General features: G+C 40.8%; 1 protein-coding gene across 1 annotated transcript; it reads left to right on the forward strand.

Moving 5' to 3' along the window:
* Positions 1 to 1,377: 1,377 nt before the first annotated feature.
* Positions 1,378 to 8,782, forward strand: TIMM21 (translocase of inner mitochondrial membrane 21). The gene is made up of 6 exons (XM_005153596.3): positions 1,378 to 2,029; positions 3,620 to 3,682; positions 3,781 to 3,878; positions 4,836 to 4,909; positions 6,926 to 7,031; positions 7,141 to 8,782. The coding sequence occupies exons 1-6, from the start codon at positions 1,720 to 1,722 to the stop codon at positions 7,231 to 7,233; spliced, it is 744 nt and encodes a 247-aa protein (XP_005153653.2). The 5' UTR covers positions 1,378 to 1,719; the 3' UTR covers positions 7,234 to 8,782.
* Positions 8,783 to 20,468: the final 11,686 nt, after the last annotated feature.

Raw genomic sequence — 20,468 nt, forward strand, 5'->3', positions numbered from 1 at the left:
ACCTCCCTGGGCAGCATGTTCCAGTATTTCATCATCCTTGCTGTAAAGAATTCCTTCCTCCCATACAGCCTGAGTCTTCCCTCTTAGTTATCATTACCCCTCATCCTGTCACATCAGTCCCTGCTAAAAGCCTCTCCCCATATTTCTTATAGGCCCCTTTTAAGAACTTAAAAGGCCACATACTACTACTTCTAAGCTCAAGCACATGCTAAATTTAAGCCCCACTACCCAGACAGAAAACAGGGCAATAAACCATATGTACACGTGGAATGCTCGTGCTTCCTACCACAAGGTGTTAGCTCCACAAAGACATCCCCTCCATACGGATAGGGTGAGGTGAGCACTATGACCGTAAAAGAGCAGGCCTGAGGTACGGCGAGTTCAGGGCTTCACAGACGTGAGAGGGGTGGATCCGGGTTCCCTGACCAGCAACAGGAGTTAAACATCAAACCACTCCCTAAGGGCAAGGTGCCAAAACACGAGCCGGCAGCCCTGGGTCAGCAGAGAGCCGTAACCCAAATCGACGTCGCCTGCAGCCTTTCCCCAGGCCGGGAAGGGAGACCGTTACCTGGGCCTAACGGCCGAGGGACCAGCGGGGGTAAAAGGCGGCGACTGCAACCCGACCTTTGCAGCACCGGCAAAAGCCGCCACGCCGGCTGCCGGTGCCGCACTGCACCTACGCGGGTGGCTACCACAGCCCGTCGCCATGGCCAGCTCCGCCTAACGCCAGTGACCTCGCACCAGCTGGGAGGGAGGGACGGGCGCTGACACCTCCTACGTGACGCCGTGGGGCGGGCGCAGGAGCACTGCCTCGGGGAAGCTGCCGCCTCGGGGAAGTTGCCGCAGTGAGGCGGCGCTGACGGTACCCAGAAGCTGCTGGAGCCTCTACTCCTAGAAGTTTACTTGCAGCGGGACAGGAGGGACGAGGCCGCTTCCGAGAGCTGCCAGGAGGGGCCGGAGCGGGCTCCGAATGCGCCATCGGGCCGTACCCGCGGCAAGACAGATGTCGGGCTTGACCGCCCGCCACACGTTGCCGTGCGTGCGGCGGCGGTCCTTGGGCACCCGAGCAGCCCGTGTGGGGCACACGGAAAGCGCTAACACACCCGGGAACCGCAGTGACTCCCGCCATGAGCCCTGTCAGGGTGTCCTCCCCTCAGCCGCTGCGCCAGCTCCGGGAAGCCAGAGTCGTTCTCTGGTGGAAACGTCACCTGCGTTGCTGTTAGACACCTATGTATGCAAGATCAAAAAGCAAATATATATGATTTACACATATTAAAAAGCCTAAAAAGGGTAAGCGCGACCCCGCTCGTACGACGCGGGGGCAGCTCCCCGTCCCCTTTCACGGCAGAGTGTCCCCGCCCCGTGATGGCGGCGGCGCTTGGCATGGCGGTCGCTGTAGTGGTGTTGCTGGGAGCCGCTGCTAGCGGCGGGCGCAAGAGGGAGCCCGTTTAAACTACCGCGCCTAAGGCCCGCCGCTGCCGTCCTCCCCGCCGGCCTCGGGAAGATTTCTGCTGGGGTAGCGGCGAGCGGCGGCTGCCGCCCGGTAACGACTAATGGGGGTTCCTGACCGGGAGCGCCGGCTGGGGAGCCGCGCTCTGGGTGGAGAGTTGCTCTGACTCTTCCCAGAGGCATCCCCCGTGGGGACGGTGGCTTCTGGAGGAAGCTTCCCGTTTAGCTCGGCCGTGCTTCCTTGAGGGCAGCTGGGAGCGGAGTCCCGACATGCTGCCCGCCTCCGTTGCGCGGGCCTGGCAGGGAGGCGAGCGGGTGCGAACCGCCCTGGGGAGGCGGCTGCTCGCTCCCCACTGCTGGGCCCTGCTGCAGACGGGGCCTGGGCAGTGCCTCTGCCTGCGCCTGAGGTGGCGGCACCAAATCCACTGCAGGGAGCCCGCCCTGCTGCTCCAGGCCGCCCGGAGGAGTATCCGGACGCAAGCCGGGGGGTTGAGAGCTGAGAAACCTAGCGATAATAGCAAACATGTGTCCGTGCAAAGGGCTGAGAAAGGAGAAACTTTGCTGTCGGCTGCTCAGAGAGGTAAGACGGGCTATAGTCACTTGTGAGTGGGAGTAGTGTGTGCTGACACGGAGGAAAGTACTGCTGCAGCTGAGATCTTATAGCCCCAAAACTCAGGAATTTAAAACACCAAGCCCTTTCTTTCCACACCCTTTTGTTTGCAGCAGTTGGTCCGTTTCGGTTTATGTATTACACAAGCAAAACAGAAATTAGTGGCTACTTCCAAACACCCTGCAGATTTAGTGGTTAAGTCACATCAGGGATAAGATTTCCAACGAGGAAAGGCTGAGAGAGTTGAGGTTGTTCAACCTGGAGAAGGCTCCACGTAGACCTTATTGTGGCTTTTCAATACTTAAAAGGGGCCTATAAGAAAAATGGGGAAAGACCTTTTAGCAGGGCCTATTGCAATAAGGCAGGAGTAATGGGTTTAAACTAAAAGAGGGGAGATTGAGGCTGGATTTGAGGAAAAAATTCTTTACAATGAGGGTGGTAAAACACTGGCACAGGTTACCCAGAGCACCATTCTTGAAGGCATTCAAGGCCAGACTAGATGTGGTTCTGGGCAACAGATGTCCCTGCTTATTGCAGGGAGTTGGATTAGATTATTTTTGAAGGTCACTTCCAACCCAAACTATGCTGTGACTCTATGTAGTCACCTCATTTTCCTTTTCAAAAGGCAAACCTAGGGCACACAGCCTGCCTTGAAGCTGTTGAAACAAGTTTAGTTCTAGAAAATAGTTAAACCTCTGCATGTGATAGTAGTTGGCTGTCACTTTGGTTGCTCTCACTCTAGTGAAAAGTGATTTCTGCATAATTAACCTCAGAAATTCTAAGTGCTTTGAAAAGGTTTGGGAAAAACACCTTCAACTGGTTAGAAGATTACAGGAGAAATTGTTATTAAATTTCCCCCAGTAACTCGTACTTTGCGGAAAGGCACAATTTTATCACCTAAGCAAATTAGTAGTTTCTTTCCAGGTTCTCAAAAATACTTTGTAACAGAGAATCTCATATGACTGTTTTAAGGGTTTTTTTTTGCATTCATGCTGACACTTTAGATCAAAACTAATAGATAAAATTAATCAGATAAACTGCAGTTAATGATCTAAAATAAAATACATATTTTGGTCTAATATCCCCGCTTTTCATTGTTCACTTGATTGAGAATTCATAAAATCAATTATTTTCAGTCAGTGTGTGCCATTTATAAGCTTATGTTTTTTCATTTTTTACTTTTCCCTTTCATTGCATGAGAATTGTGATGATTGTGGGTTTACATAATAGCGTGAATACGGCAGTGCTAAATACCTCATTACTTCTTAAAAAAACTAGCTGTCATGAACACAGAAAGTAGCATTAAGTATTCTGGGTCTTGAAAACTTCTAGTAGGAAAAGAGAAAATAATAAGGCTTAGTACAAAGGATGTTGTGTATAAGAGATGTTCCATGGTCTCTTTCTTTTGGTGATGAGGCATTATGAAGCTGTTAGTGGATTTCTTTCTTGTGCCAAAATGTTATTTGAGCTGTAGACAAATAGAAGAGCATATATAGAAGAATACTATGCAAATCTTACTGTACAAGATTGTAATTCCTGCTTGTTTTCTGTCTATTTCAGTGAAAGATGCTGGAAGAGACTTTACCTATTTTATTGTGGTGCTTGTTGGAATTGGTGTTACAGGTTATTTCTAAAAATTATATTTTTATTAGAAGACACTTTTCATTAATTCTGTCTGGTTTGATTAGTTTTCATTCCATTTGCTGTTGTTTCTATTACAGGTGGTTTGTTTTATGTGATTTTTAAAGAGCTATTCTCTTCTTCTAGTCCAAGTAAGATCTATGGAGATGCCTTGGAGAAATGCAGATCTCACCCTGAGGTTTGTTTTTGAACCTTAGTCACAAGTTTATGTTTCTCAGTAGTTTGCTGTCTAACTTTGAGTCAAAAGTTTGCACAAGGAATCTCACAAGTGTCTGTTGTGACGCTTCACTAAGGTTCAGTCATACTGTGGAGTGCTGGATAAGGAATGTAAACTCTTCATGAGAAACACAGATAGCATTCCTGTGGCTAACAGAAAAAGAGAGAACAGTTGTGTTATCACACAGTCACATAAGGTAGCTAGATGTAAACAAAAGTCACTCTTAACACTGGATTCTAAAAGTCACTGCTTCAGGCAAACCAAGAAACACACAAAATAGCTTTCAAACAAGATTGCCACAGATGCCACTGAGGATAGCCTAGAAATGAAGTAACAGGCTGTCACTAGTAAAAATGGAAACTGGTTTGAAACAAGTGTGTAGAATTAAAACTTCACTGCAGTGTTTACACAGTAAAAATCACCCTCTTTTTTTAACCAACTAGTTTAAAACTAGGTTAATTTGGTCTAGCTTTACAGATCTGGGGAAAAAAAAAATTAATTTCTTAATGTTTTTTTAGATAACATGAAGGGGAATGTATTTGCATTTTAAACTTTGAAACATACTGTCTTGGTGGAGACATGAGCAAATATTTAATTCTTTTGTTTTCTGTTTTACACAAAATGTCAGTAAAGTATAAAATACACAGTAAGAAGACAGATAAAAATGTCATCATTGCAGAGAGAACAGTACAAATGGAAGATAGTGCGATTTTAGACATCTAATATGTGATTGTAAAGAAAAGCACTGAAATGCAGAGGAATTTTCCTTACACTGTTCTCTATCATAAACTCTTCTACCCTTGACACATCAGACTCAGAAGGGGTATTTTATTGAAAGTGAAATGAATTCATAGCATTTCTGGAATATCTGTTTCAGTGTGATACCTTCTGACACCTAAAGCCTCTTTTCTCTTGTAGATAATCGGTGTTTTTGGTGAATCCATTAAAGGCTATGGGGAAGCAACAAGAAGAGGAAGACGACAGCTTGTCAGGTGCCCTTTGATGTTTGCCCCATACAGGCATAGCAGAGATATTTTAGGTCTCATAATAGAAAGCTAGATCTAGATTAATGAACGGCATGTGACATACGCTGTTACTTTTGAGTGAAAATGAAAGCAGTATTTTGCAGTATGTCTTGTGGAGCACATACTGCTAAGTACAGCCTACATACAATACAAAACGCCAATTCTGAGTGCCTCAAAACAAGCAGTGGTCAGAACAGTAAACATAGACCTGTACTCTCCCCAGAATAAGAAGAGTTTGAAGGGAGCAGTGCAGAGGCATACACATGCATCTGTGGAGCAGGGATCTGCCTGAAGTTTACAGTCTGAAACCCTCAAATAGGGTGAAATCGTTCTTTGAAAAATTGTTCCTGAAGAGTTATTCTCCTTTTGAAGCAGTAGTTTTTATCAGGCCAGAAAGAGCAGAAGGTACTATGTTTCAGACTTTAAAGAGAGCAAGCTGTATTCTTGAAAGCAGGGCTGGGCCTGACTGTGCAGGTTGTAATCACTGCAGTGATTATATTGTCCCAAGCTCGTCTGCAGTATTGGCTGCCCATTTCTTAAACTGATTTTTGGTACTTGAGGCCACATCTATACTGTGTATTTAACAGAACATCTCTAGCCTAAACCTTTAATCAGTATATTTATTATTCTCCTTTTGAGGGAAGTAACAGAAATAATTCTTAGAAAATGTGAATCCTCCCTGCCCTATAACCCAATAGGGGCTTTGTCTTTATTGGGTCCTTTGACTTGAATTTACCTGATGAGGTTTCGTACAGGATGGGACACATAAGCCCAGATGCATAACTTGAACCATGAAATTGAGAATTTTATTTTTTTTCCCAGTGATACTGGTGGAAGTTTTATCTTTTCACTAGACTGTGAAAAAGTATTTAAAGTGGAGCTGCTAATGAAAAGGATATGCACTAAATGTTTTAAGCACCTGTCTGTAAAAGAAACTATGTAAATAAGTAAATGCACTATACGCATTCCTAGTATTTAATTTCCATCAGTTTGAAAGTTTAGTATTTAAAATAAATTTTTGAGCTGAGGACTTTGTGAGATTGTAGAGTTTGTGTCTGCAGTGTAAGGATGTCTCAAAAAGGGCAGATTTCTGTGTGTGTGAGGAATACCTTGAATATGAATTTACTGCAATAAGGCTCTTCATTCATCTTTGTTCTCTGTAACCCATAATGTCACCTTAATCATATTGAAAGTTTAATTCACAATGTGTATCTGAGTATGACTGATGAAAATAAGACCTTGGTAGTATGCAGCAGTTAGTAATTTCAGTAGGAAACATGGCACCAGAACTCTAGTTTGAACAATAGTTTTTGGAAGTGGTCACCTTGAAAGTAACATGACCTTTATCTGATATTGAGGATAACCTAACTCTGGTCTGAATATCAGCATTTAGACTGGAGATTTGATATCGGTGCTAAAGTTACACAGCTTTAGCAGAACAAAATTATTGCCAAAATACGTCAAGCATATAGTGAAGTGTTTGTTTTGATGTGATTTAACCAACCTGATATTGATAATTAAGTTAAGAAAACATTGTTTGTGTGCTTTGGCTTGGTAACTTCATTTTAAGTGCCTAAAAAACCCAAAACCCTAGCAGTCTTGGTGATGTGGTTGTTCCTTTCTGCATCTCAGGCTCTGAATCTGGGGGTTCTTTAAAATAAATGCAAGGAAATTCCAGAATTTTCAGCAACTGGATTGCTGTTGAGTATCAAGGGGAGGGCTGGGGTGAGGACATATAAGCACGTAGTCTGTTAATCCTCGACTGCATATTAAATCTTCTAACTCCACTAGTCCTTATGCTCACAGTAGAGCTTCGGAAGAGGAGTAGAGAATGAACCCATGGTAGCATAAGGATTGCATCGGAATACACTTTCTCACAAAATAGTTAAGCAGCTCCTCTAAAGAAGTTGCTTAAATTTTAAGTTTAACTAGCATATAATGTATCCTTGCTGGATGACTTGAGTTTTTGTTTCGCTGTTTTAGTCACATAGAATATGTAAAGGATGGACTGAAACATATGCGTTTGAAGTTCTACATTGAGGGCTCTGAATCAGGGAAGCGGGGAACAGTCCATGTGGAAGTCAAAGAGGTATGTACAATTGCTTGATACAGCTGACAAGCTTAATCTTGAGTTTAAAACTACCAAAGAGAAAAAAAAAATACAAACCAAAAACAGCCTGAAATTGTTTTCCTTACAGAATCCTGAGAGAGGAAGATTTGAGGTCCGCTACATATTTGTGGACGTTGACACCTATCCTAGAAGAACCATTATCATAGAAGACAACAGATAGCCAATGATCAAGGTTACTGTCTCACATGATTGAGTACTGGATGATACTGGTGTTGCCAGACTGCATGAGCTGTTTGGTATTCTCGATTGTATCTTGCAGCTTTCGGGTTCTGTTACAAGGAAGCAGCCTCTCAGGGCCTCCACTGAGGTCTTTCATAATAACAGGTATGGGATTTGAAGTGAAGCCAATGAAATAATAGTAGGGCCATCACATATGGCGAGTACTTTTGACGTAGGAAAATAATGGCTTGTAATAAACATTTTAATGCTGGATAATACTTCTGAACACCCAAAAAACTGAGTATATCAAGACGTTAGATTTGGATGTTGTTTTTTTTTTTTGTCTTCCTTTGCTTGCATTTTCCACTAGGACTGCAATAAAGTGTAGGCAAACTCACTGTTTTCATTCTGGATGCCTTTATAGAAAGTAAAATGATATGTAGGAGATCGGGCCCAAAGGAACATAAGGATAGGAACTGTGTAGAAACACGCCTGTGACAAATGACTGAAGATAAAGACTTCAGTATCAGGATCTTCTAAATAACAGAACAACACCACTGTCTGCTCATTGTAACGTTTGCCATGCTGCTCCAGAGTTGTAGCCAGTCAGCACTGTTCATAGGATTTCCATCACCTAATGTAAATGTTCTGGAAATCAGATGCATGTAGGTTTACCCAAGTCAAAAGTTCAACTCAGGATGAAATTACTCACCTGGATTTCTTCCTTAGTGCAGCATGGCAGACAGCAAGCATAACCCTGTGTATAATAATTGGACTCGGTTGTGCTGATCTGCCACACAGCACCAATCAAAAACATTCAAGCTTTAGCTTCTTACGTTTAACCACTTTATTAAAATACCAGCTACTGCCCTTTTCTGTAGTTACCTGTTGTATTACCAGCTTTTTAGTTCACTAGTGAATTATCCCTGCATTAGGCATGCACTGATGTTCAGTTAGCAGTCTTTACTATGAGTTTATTTAGTGGTATATTTGGACTGTTCTAAAATTCATACAGTGTTCTCTCATGCAATGCCACAAATACTATATGTAGACCTTCAGTAATACTGCTCTGGACTTAAGCTATCCTATTGAACTGTCTCCCAGTAATCCCACTTGCATAATCATAACAACTGAAGATAATACTTTGTTACAGCCGGATAGCTGCCTTAATCACTACAACCTTGACTTCAGTCAGATCCTAATAATGTTTGAAAATATTCAGTGAAGATGAATCACACATTCGTCCCAGTCACGTGGGTAGAGTGACCATTAGCAGAGCAGCCACCAATGTCAATCTGTGTTAAACTGCAAAGCATTTTGGTGTTTCCACACTGTACACAATGTAACTGACTTTTACTGTCTTTAAATAATGAAAGCAATTGATTCCATTGTTCTTCATGTTATTTTCTTGAAAGCAGTAGGGTTACTAACACCCTTTGACTTACGACTCTTCCCAATTAGCATTTCATTTGCCAAAACTTCGGATTCAGAAGAAATTTTCAAACCTAATCGATTTACAACCAAATTAAAAAAAAAAAAAAAAGAAAACAGTTAAGGCCCTCATTGCTTCACTGCACCCTGTTGCAATACTTACTGATAACATTACACACCATATTTACCTGCCACCGCTTATGTCCACTTGCTATAAGAATCTGTCATACTGTTATGGTTACTGAGAACCATCTCTGGAAGTGTTTTGTCATGAATGCAAGACAAAGCATGGTTGTCGGAGCACATCAGAAGTACTGCCAGCTCTGTACATCTAGAATCCAAGATCCATACTATACCTTGATAAAAATGTAATCATTCTTCACCTTTTGCAAACCAAGACTACATAAAAATACATAGTTTAAATTAGAAAATACAATACTATTTTTGCCTTGCCTACATGAGTTTCTACCATGTCAAGCTGCCTGAAAGCCACTGTAAACAACATGTCAACAACAACAGGCTAGCTTACGGAAGGGTGAGTAACGAAGGCTCAGCTTTGCTTTTCAGTAACATAGGCAGTAAATATTTCAGTGTTTTCTTTTTAAAGCTCTTTCCTCTTTTTCTCTGAAAAGCACAAAATTGCAGCATATGAGGGTTACTTTCTGATGTGAAACTGTCATGTTACTAAAGCTGTGGGGAAAAAAAAATCATGGGCAGGAAGTCAGAGCTGAAATAATAACCTTTTCATGGAAATTAAACACATTTTCCAGAGTTAAGTTTTGATTGTTGCAGAATTAATAAAATCACGTATGCTCAAAACCTACCTCTCCCGTAGGAAATTAAAGTATTTCACCTAGCAGCGAAGTGCTTGTTTTCCAGAAACATTGTGTTGCAAACTACTCAAAATGTACTTGAAGTGGTGTGTAACTTTGTCTTAACTTTGGTGTCTCTGCCTTCATTTTTTTGCGTGCCAAAACTTGTGCATCTAGTATAGGCAGCCAAGATCCTTTGAGCTAGTTTGTGGGAATAATAATGTTACTCTGTCATCTACATGACCTCTGAGTCTAGTCCCTGTGTACACTTGCTGTATTGTGACAGAAAGAAATAGACCTTCAGGAAATTAATTTTGTGAAAACTTTAAAATATAAAAAATGACTACTCTTACTAAGCTTCAGTAAACAGAAGATCTTGCTAAGGAAATGGAATTTTAGACTGGAAATGAAAAATGTTGTTGTGCATGACTGACTGAGTTTAAAAATTACCCTGATACATAAATAATTCCAGCACAGAAATCAAGTTTCAACAATCGATTTAGGTAATGGAGTCATGATCTTGGGAATGATAGCAAATAAATGCATGTGTTATACATCAAACTTCAACAAACTCACTTAACTAGGAGAGGAGACAGGAATGTAAGACAATTATTGTGTCACATGGCAGCTGCAGAAATAAAAAGATAAAGAAGATGTGCTGGGGGTTTTCACAAATAATTACAATTCACTTTGTTCTTGTCCACATCTCACTATCACAAGGGATGCTATCCTAATACTCACGATGTTATTACAATGCGTAAATGATCAGCCACCTAGTTTCAAGGAGCAAGCTTAAAGATGACAGTGAGGGCTCATAACTGGCCTCTGTATATGGGGTTGTGAAGTTTTCTTGGAAGATTTGGAATACAGTTGGTACTGGAAAAATTGAGATATTTGAAAGCAAAGGATCTCCCCTCAACCTCTTTTTGGTGGGGTGGAAAGGCTTATTCCCTAGAGAGATGTTCACTTGCTCAGAATAGAGAATAATAGAACTCTAGTGCAAATGCTCTTTAAGCAGCTGGGAAGTCATTACAATACAATATACCAAGAATCATGAAACAATCATTCCAACCTGTACTGTAAATAATTGAACAGCAGAAGTATTTGACAGTTGTTCTTATTAAATTCTCAGGGATTTTTTTTTATTCTGCATGTTTTATGTAAAATAATCTATAGGATTTACAATGTGAATTGGTACCATCCTGTATTCAAATTCAGTATATTTAGATTTCCCTAATAATGATACATAGTTAAAAGTTGAAAATGTACCAAAAATATTTTGCAAGTAGAAGGAAAGAAAAGGGGGAAGAAAAAAAAAAGGCTGTTTGGAAGTCTGTGGTTGTCCTAGGAGGAATACGTATTTTTCCTTTCATCTCAGATAGGTCATCAAGGAATGTTTGTAACTCGACAAATAAAAGAAGCACAAGTATATGTTTCGGTAAAGGAGTTCAGTTTGGAAAGCCTCTTGTTTGCCTCTTGGTGTTCAGTATCAAACTGCATTTCATTTTAAACAGCCACATAAAAAGTAACACAAGTTGTGGAAAAAAACATGGTAAGCTTATAATTATTGACATAAAGGATGTGACGCAGTACATCTGAAAAATATCATGGGTTTTACACTAATAGAAAGTGTCAGGTTTAGTTGGTATATATGGCAAGTATGAATATTTACCTATCTATATGAAAGTTTGCTATGTGAGAAATCTTGGGGTTTGGGATGAAGATGGAGATCACTTGCCAATTACAGTTGCAGACAAAATAGACTTCAAAGTTAACTCAATTTATGGCCTGCCGCAGCACAACAGCATGGGCAACCAGCCGCCCCAGGGGAGCTGGCAGTGGTGTACATAATCTTTACATCCAGATCATGTACGTGTGCCTGCCTCTGCATCTTAAAACCTCCTGGTACTGTGCTGAGAAACGTTTCCAGGATAATCATGTTTATCCAATCTCTATTTAATCACAATTCCCCTTTATCTGAATCACAATTATGTTCTCTAGCATGAGTTGCCTTCTTGTATTACTCCCCACAATTAACTCTATTAACCTTCATTCATCCAAGCATGTTTTCACTTCTTACAGGAACAGGGTTGCTTTGCAATTTGAATCCAAATTCTTTCTTTCTTTTTTTTTTATTTCCCCTAGAAACAATGATCTCAGCCGTAGCAGTGCCTTATTACGGTTACACATATAACATGGCTATATTCCCTGAGAACTGATTTGGTTCATTAGTGCTGCAACATCCAGAGAGGGGCTGGAAGTGAACTGCTGTTTTGTATGCTGTCTGGGGCCATGCATTACCCTGTGTTTAATAACATGAAGCCACATCCTGAAGGCAGAGTGCAGTTTTGCAGAATGCCACCAGCTGCTTTTTGGCATGATACAGAGGGAGATCCAACCACCTTCTCCTCCTCCTGGGGCTGCAAAACCACCATGTTCAAGTGTGTGACACTGGTAAGGATAAAAGTGATGGAGAAAAATAGCTGAGACATCTCAAGATTTAACACAGAAAGCAACTTTTTTTATCATCTGCTGTGAGCATAAAAGCCTCATAATAAGCCACAACTATTTTTCCCTGGAAACATCCTTGAAAGATATCCCACTTAACTAATTTTTTTGTATTCTTCCCACTTCTTTTCCCTGAATTTCCTTTTTAGCACCTTTTTGGGGGGAGTCCCACCAGCCTCTAAATCTGTTTTCCTTCAAAATACTATGCCTAACTTTCATGTCTGCATTTCTCTTCTTTACTTATATTTAATCCAGCAGAATGAACGCTGACAAAGAAATATCACACCTGTTTCCAAGGTTTCTAGAGCTGGTGGCTTTTCTCCTGTGGCTTTTAACAGCTGTTTCCATCATGCTTGACTCACTTAAAAGGTAGTACGAAGTCAGTGGCTACAGCCCATAATTCAGCATCATCTGGATGATAGGAAGTCTTATTTTACCGTATGTTAAGGTAAATAAAATGAAATGGTTTCAGGGAAATCAATTTTACCGAGTGTCTGATTTCTCCATGAAAAAGCAGCAGTATAACATTCAGTGTATTCCCCATGAAAATCTGGAGGTATGATTATATCAATATATCTTACAATATGCAATGGTTTATATCTAAAAGTCAAAGGAATTCATCCCTGACCCATTAAAACCTGATTAAGGGGAATTAATTCCAAAGAACAATGTCATCCAAACCAGCCATCTGCCACATTCAGCAATTATTAGCATATGAACATCATATGTTTCTGCATAAATACATATCTATGCATACACCTAAAATATATCAAAATATAATGTAAAGTGTATATGTTGTATCATGTATATTTTATATATGTACTAGAAATACTGCATACATATATACACATGCATGTATGTATATACATTCTTGACCTCACCTTGGTAGCTTTTTGTGGAATATCAAAGTAAACCAGCTTCTTGAGGCCATTCATAAGCAGACACCTACCATTACAGACCAAGTCAGGTCTCCAGGGATATTCCAGACATCTCTCAATGGCAAATGCTTCAAGGGGAATTAAAAAGAAGAAATCAGATAAAGACAAGGATGTAATTTGTGCTATGATTAGAACCTGTCATCTCTAATCTCTCCTGCACTGAATGAATCATGATGGCAGTTTCTCCTTGATAATCTCTCACTCCATCCTGCATTGTAATGGTAAAGGCCAGAAAAATAGTGCCACATTCGTTGGTAGTTGTCAGCCGTTGGGATAGAATACCAAAATGAAAATCATAGACTCATGGAATAGATGTAAAATATATATATGTTATTTTTTTAATATATAGTACATAAATAAACTGACGTTTACCCACAGGCTAGCCATCGTGCTGTACCACCCACATGAGGGATGTGACATAGTAACTTCCCTTTCACAGAGGACTGGCCCTCTGCTGCGCAAGCAAAGTGTTCCTACATGTTGTCTACAAAAAAAATTATCCATCACAACATAAATACCAAAACATATAGGATCAAAGGAAAATTAATGCTCTAAAAATGAGACCATTGTAATGTGAAGCAAATGACTATGTATTCCACAGAGTGAAGTCTATGTTTTTAGATTTAACATGCTCCTGTGAACATTGTTAGGCAATGCCATAGTCAGTGAGCAATCTTGCTGTGAGAGCATTAAATACTTCTGCTATATGCCCAGTCTGATGTTGCTCCATTGCTGTACCTTGTGGGAGAATTCAGAAGCAACAGCCCATACATATCCATGTTGAGGTCACTGAGATGAGATAAAGAGTTTTGCTTGCTGTGCCTCTGGTCTCATACTCATGGGAGTCTACACCTTTCAAAGGCACACATTTGATGGTTTTCTGAAAACTGCATTCTGTTCAGTCTTGGAGCCCCAGAGAAGGTTTCTGTCTCTAATTCAAGGGTCATTGATCTCTTCCCTGGGAATAAGAGGTGGTTTGCTGGAGGCCAGCTGCTGGCTGGTCTTTCAGACCTCTGCGTACCACACACATTCCTCAGGCCATGCTTTCTGCACTCACCCTGCAGATCTCACTGGGGTTTTAAAGACAAAAAATAATGTGGATATTTTTGGAACTGCCTATATATCACTGCTTTTATCACAGTGTATAGGGTTACATGACAAGCACTTTCACACTGAAATAATTTACTTAGTAGTAGTAAGGGCTTGTCAGTAATGATACAAATACTTTCTGCACCACTTAAACCAATAATGAGCACAGGGCTGGGACTCAGGAAATACTAATTCTGAGCTAAATTCTGTCATCCATCCCTTCCGTGGGCCTGGAGCGATCATTTCTGTCTTTCTCTCTGCTATAATAATCACCTGTCACAAATGAGTGCTATGAGAATCAGGTAACGAAGGGAAATGGCAGAAAGCCTTGGCAGGTAGGCAGGAGCCCTCAGAATAAAACAATGATTTTGAAAAACCCAGAGGGACAAGTTTTCAGAAACTCTGGAGCACATTTCTTAAACACATTTCAAGTCAGGCACTCAAAAGCATTTTTCCAGGAAGAAGATCTCATCACTTTTGTCTAGGAGAGTGACAAGTAAAGAAATAATTACATAATAGGTCATGACATTTAAGTAAAGTCAAGCCATGCCTCAAGAAATCCATAATCATACAGGAAGTTTCATAGGAAACTGGTAATATTAGCGCTGATAATGAAGGGCTAATGTGTCCACTAGCCCAAGCGTGGTATTCCTGGGCATCCCACATCCCTGCACTGCAATTAATCTCTGGTTTTAGTGAAAAGCTTTTTGGACTTGAATGTGACAAGAAACAGAAGCTCACTTTTAAGCTCAGATTAAAAAACAAAGCAAACCATGGAGCTTTATGCATAAAAGAATGAAACTGGTCGCTCAAGGGCAGTGTGAACATCTTTATGCATATAAAGAATAAAATACATTTCTCTGAGCTGGATGCAGCTTTCTTCTGATACAAACAGGAGCCATAGCACCGACACACGTTGCTTCACAATTTAATGGACTGCCTGAATAAAAGCCGTGAAGTTGAGAGCAGATCTTGATTCTTCTCACACAACAAAACTAACAGAAACTGCAGAATGGGTTGAGCTTTCCTGACACTTAAACAGGGGAAGTTCAGGTTGGATATAAGGAAGAAGTTCTTTACTGTTAGGGTGGTAAGGCACTGGAATGGGCTGTCCAAGGAAGCTGAGAATGCTCCATCCCTGACGGTGTTCAAGGTCAGGTTGGACAGAGCCTTTGGTGACATGGTTTAGTGTGAGGTGTCCCTGCCTATGGCATGGGTGGCTGGAACTAGCTGATCTTTAAGTCCTTTCCAACCCTAACCATTCTGTGATTCTATGATAACAGTGAACTAGGAACTTTATTAGGAGATGTTAAATAATATTATCGTAAGCCCTTTTACCTTTTTTACTCTCTTCACATTCCTTCTACAATCTTTATCGGCTTCAAGAAACGTTAACTAGCATCATAAAATCCTTTATATGCAATGAAAGCAAGCTCTCTCGGCTTTGGCTATAATTTGTAGTTTAGCACCACCTTCCTAGACACCAAAGAATTACAGCTTTGCACTGCCAAGTCTTTCAGCTTGAAACCTTCATACAAAAAGGGAAGTACAAAGAAGGATGTTTTTTTTTCCCAATCTGTTTCTGTTTCTAGATATTTTTAATAATAATATCGCGTTCTTAGTCCTCAGCAGTTTTTGGAGCTCATCAGTTTTTAGAAACTATGCCCCAGACTGGTGTTCCCTGTAGCACCTCAGGTACGGCTTTGTAGCTGTGAATCTGTTGTCACAGTTTCAGGGTCCATCATTTATGTTTCCAAGTCATGAAAATTGAACTGTAACTGTAGTTTATGCTGTATGTAGCATATTTTAGTATTAAAAAGGAGCTTGTGAGTCTCTGATCTGAACATGATATGTTTACTAAACATTGTAAGCAAAAATTTTAACCTATTTTCTATACTTCATCATAAATAATTGTTAAGAAAAGAGTTTCAATGATTTCTTGAGAAACAGGATTGGCAGAACAAATAGAATTGTAGTTGGCAGCCTCATAGTTCACAATATAAATACTTTTCTTCCATAAACCACGGACTTGATGATCTTAAAGCTCTTTTCCAACCTAGTTGATTCTATGATTCTATGATTCTGTAATATGAGATGATAAGAAGAAAAGTAAAGATGACAGACATAGGGGTAACTAACCTGCAACAGTATCAAATACAAGCCCATAGCTCAACAAATACTCAAGCAAAGCATAAAGGGGTTTTTTAAATGCATTCTTCAGTTTTCCTCTTCTGCATGCTCCCCAGCATGCCCTCACTTGCATGAGGCATGTCCAGGATCAGCTAACCAAGAATAAGCTTAATCACAAAATTACCTTACAGTGACCCTCAGCAAAACCTGCTTCTAGGCTGAGCTCCTTATCTTGTGACCCAGAAGCTGCATGCACCCCCCATGTCATGACCTGTTTTACAAAAGTCTCACATAATTGATACTTGAAAATACCCAAGAGGCCTGTGTTCTTTTGCTTGGCTTGGTGCTTCCCATCACTACTGTATCAGAGACTCACAGGAGGTGTTCCCAGAGATGCCCTCATAGTGTCCATCCTGCCTGTGTTCCTCAGGACAGCCCAGCAGCTAACCAGCTCACTGCCATGCTGCATGCTGAAGCTGCATCCCCTCTTAAGCCTTTGCTGACATGGGAGTGCAGCAACCTCCCTGGTTGTAAAATTATTCTTCATCTAGAAAATGTCTTTAATATGAAAGAAACCTCTTGTCTCTTAGTTTCTTTGCCTATGCAATTACTGCAGCATAATCTGACTGTGAATGTAAAACAGCCCCTCATTTTTGTCTCTTTATGGAAGAAAAAAAAAGCTATTGCATATTAAGCAACCATCACACTTTCTCTGCTAGATCTCCACCCTTCTATCACATATTTAATTTCTCATAAACAGAACCCTAGTGGCAACCAACAGTGAGTTTAGTTATGGCAGTGAGCTAAAGGAACAGACACACAGTTAAATCTGCTGACTGGGCTACAACACAGAGAGAAAAGAAGATGATAAATGAGAAGAGAGAAGCTGTAGGTGTCAGCCTTTAAAATCTTCCCTGAATTCCACATGTGAATCAGGTATGGTTTCTGGAAGCAGCCTCAAGAAAATGCATGTGAGTGAGTCTTTTAATGTGGATTAGTTTAATTTCTTCATACTTTTGTGCGGATATTCTCTTTAAGAATTAAAAAGCCTAAAGTGACCTTTATTTAATTTATTTAATTTCCAAGGAGAAGTAAAGCAGATTGAATTAAGGACACTGTAATTCTGCCTAAGAGTGTCCTCATATTATTGTATAATGCAGTTTAATTCTTGACTTTTCAATTCACATCTTTAGTTTGGACCGCATTTTCAGTGAGGCCCTGAGAAGCAAACACAAAGTGCATTACTGTTTGAAGAATGTCACGATAGTGTGCAATGCTTAACAGATTTATATTGTTTTCTTGTCCCACTTAATGGAGCATACAAATATTTCCATAGACATTGCTACTCTTTAGAGGCAACTGCATAAACAGGTCCACATACTTACACGGCAAGTATTTTTGGTGCTTCTGTTAAAATTTGCATTTGGCTTTAATCACACCTAGTTTGCATAGGAAATATATCAGAGACTTCTTTCAACTGTGTATGATATTTACCCTTGCAAAAATGACTGGTTTTCATACACACATGCCCATTGTAAACAGATTAACTTAGCAGGGAAACTATTTTTGAATGTCTGCAATTCCATTGGTTCTTCAGTCCTTGTTGGACACCAACTGCTATCTCTAAAACCCCTCTCAGATTCCTCAGTATCAGACCAGCCACAGTGTGGGACAGGTAGCTCAGTCAGGAATGCCATGGGGAACTCTGAAGCACCATGTCATTTTCCAGTCATAATGTTTATATCCCAGGTAAATTGAGTTTGGGAGGCTTGGAGCATCAAAAACCATGATCCTGGAAGTACAGTTAGCCCTGGGCTAACCGTAGTTTTCCACCTTCCTCTCCATCCTGGTTGTTCCCTCAAAGGGGAAAGCAGCACCCAGGGGCTTTGGGGCCTTGTGAAAAAGGTGCCTGTGGCCTGCCTGTGTGCAGGAGTTATGGACTTGATCACTTTGATTTAATGATTTCTTCAGTGTATTCCACCTTCCCTCGTGAATGACTGATAAGCAAGTCAAAGTATTGTGGTCAGTAAGGTATTTCTGCCCCAAATGTATTGACCTGGTGAAGACATTCACTTGCCAAGTGGTTTTCAATCTTTCAGGTAAGTAAACTTTACAATTAGTTCCCTGAGCATGGTGTTTGCATGAAAGTAATGCCATTAAGGATGCTCTCTTTGCCTCCAGCTGCTCCACTTCAAATTTGATGGCATTGCTGTGTTGTTAGAAATTTGAACAGGATGAAGGGCATACAGAGAGAACAGAAGGCACACAGTATTAGCAGTTATTGTTTGATGAATACAAAGTGATAGCATCAACTATAAAAGCTGGAGAAGTCCTGCTTACAGTTCTTTAATAACTTGGAATTAAATTTTACACAATGAGCATCTGTTATCAGTCAATTTTCCCCTACACTCATACACCAAAAGCTTCAGCCAGATAGCTTGCTTGTTTTCTGGGGCCAAGGCTGAACAAAAAAAAGGTATCTTTATTTCTCCCCTGCCTGATAAAATATACCAAGATCCTATTCTGGCAGCTCCAGCAACCTCTGATTTCAAGCAAGTATTTTGGATTTGCCTGCAGACAGCTTCTGTGGCAGAAATGTGGCTTTTATTCCTATGAAAATCCACAGAAACTTTGCCAATACACAAAAAAGTTATAATTACCCTTCTCTGCTTCCCACTGACCAAGGCTAATGCCCCTGCCTGCAGTTTTCCCCCAGTAACTGGGACAGGGCAGCCCTTCCTAGGTCATGGCACAAACAGATGCCTTGGGGTGTCCAAGTCCGGGTAGCCAGGGGACCATACCGCAACCCTGCCATGGCTGCTGGGTCATACCCATAGAGATATTTCACTGAGCAGCAGAAAATCCCCTAGAGCCTCATAAACAGCCTTTTCCCAGCATCACGCTCTTTCCTATGGGATTTATGGCAAGTAACTAGGAATAGCTTTCTTGGAAAATTTCATCATATTTTTAAATGGTAACATCTGAAACTCTTCTGTGTGCTGACAGATCCTTGCATCTTTCTCACTCAGGATGGTTGAAGCCAGCTGAGCAGCTCACTGCTGATTTGGAGTTGAGTGCTGCAAAATCCATTCAGCAGACCCAACACAGCTGCTGCAGGGAGCCTGGGACCTCTGTTTGGGCACCCATCGCATGACTTTGATGAAGCAGAGCTGTGAGATTCTGATATAGAGAAGAATATCAGTAACTAAAAAGGAAAAAAAAAAAGCCAAAACAACAAAACAAAAACAAACCTTATTTAGAAAATTATTCCAATGTGGATTTGTTCTGTGTTGAGATTACCAGCCACTTATTCTCTGTAATTCCAGCAGCTGCAGGAGAGTCCCTGGCAGGGACAGGAACTGGCAGATCTGGTTTAATCAGCACATCCCGCCTCACCCTGGGGATGAGTGGCTCCTTCAGCCACCTTATCTGTTGCACCTTGTCATGTCTGTAAGTCCTTACATTTTTCCTATTGCCATAGGAAAGGTGATAAGCAGAGGCTGGAGTGTAGGTCTATAACAATGGAAGAGGATGTTTTTTCCAAACCCTTTTAGAAACAGGTTTTACTGAATATTTGCAAACAACCATGCACTGCTAGCAATTAAAAAAATTGCAAAAAATGAACAAATTGTCCTAGGTCACCTGTATAAATATGTACAAAGGGTGCAGTGTGGGTATGTCAGGGAGGAGACTGCCAGCAGACAGCCCTGAGGACCTATTGGGATCCATCATCTCTTCCCTTCATATGCTTGGGTCAGGGCAGGATTTATTTCCATGGCCTCAAAACTGAAACTCCCTTCATTTTAAGCCCAGCTTAGACTCATTAAATCCGCACTGATGCCTTTAACAAGTCTCTTTTTCCACTTCAGAGCTCCCAGGATGGTAACTGGATTAATTGGTGTTTACACAGAACTTTGTGGTGGAAAGTCTTGGTAAAATGTGTTCTGTAGATTTAGCACTTTTTGGACTACAGATTCAAAAAAATGCAGTATGAACTTACTTAGGAGTCCTCATTTAGTAGGATACTTCCAAGCATGTTTAAAGATAATGATTTGGGTTGAGAACTCCACTAGATTCAAGCCTAACTTTATTAATTTCTTACACAAAATGAGCAGTTTTCTAAGCTGGAATGTATGCCAAATGTCAACAATGTTTTATTTAAAGGTGTAGCAAATTACACTTTTGTCAGACATCCGTAAATCCTTCTGAAAAGGTGTCTGAGTTATTGTGCATAAATAATTTGCACAATGTATATTGAGAGATTTTAAGAGCTTGGAGACAGATGCCTCTTCTACATCCCTGAAGAAAAATGGAGAATAAAAGTGTCT

Source organism: Melopsittacus undulatus, chromosome 1 (assembly GCF_012275295.1).
Source record: "Melopsittacus undulatus isolate bMelUnd1 chromosome 1, bMelUnd1.mat.Z, whole genome shotgun sequence".
Taxonomy (NCBI): Eukaryota; Metazoa; Chordata; class Aves; order Psittaciformes; family Psittaculidae; genus Melopsittacus; species Melopsittacus undulatus.

Bases quoted from the DNA above. Each gene is read 5' to 3' on its own strand.
- TIMM21 (XM_005153596.3), top strand. From the start codon at position 1,720: ATGCTGCCCGCCTCCGTTGCGCGGGCCTGGCAGGGAGGCGAGCGGGTG. The intron at 2,030-3,619 runs GTAAGACGGGCT...TGTCTATTTCAG, and splicing joins GCTGTCGGCTGCTCAGAGAG to TGAAAGATGCTGGAAGAGAC. The intron at 3,683-3,780 runs GTTATTTCTAAA...TTTCTATTACAG, and splicing joins TGTTGGAATTGGTGTTACAG to GTGGTTTGTTTTATGTGATT.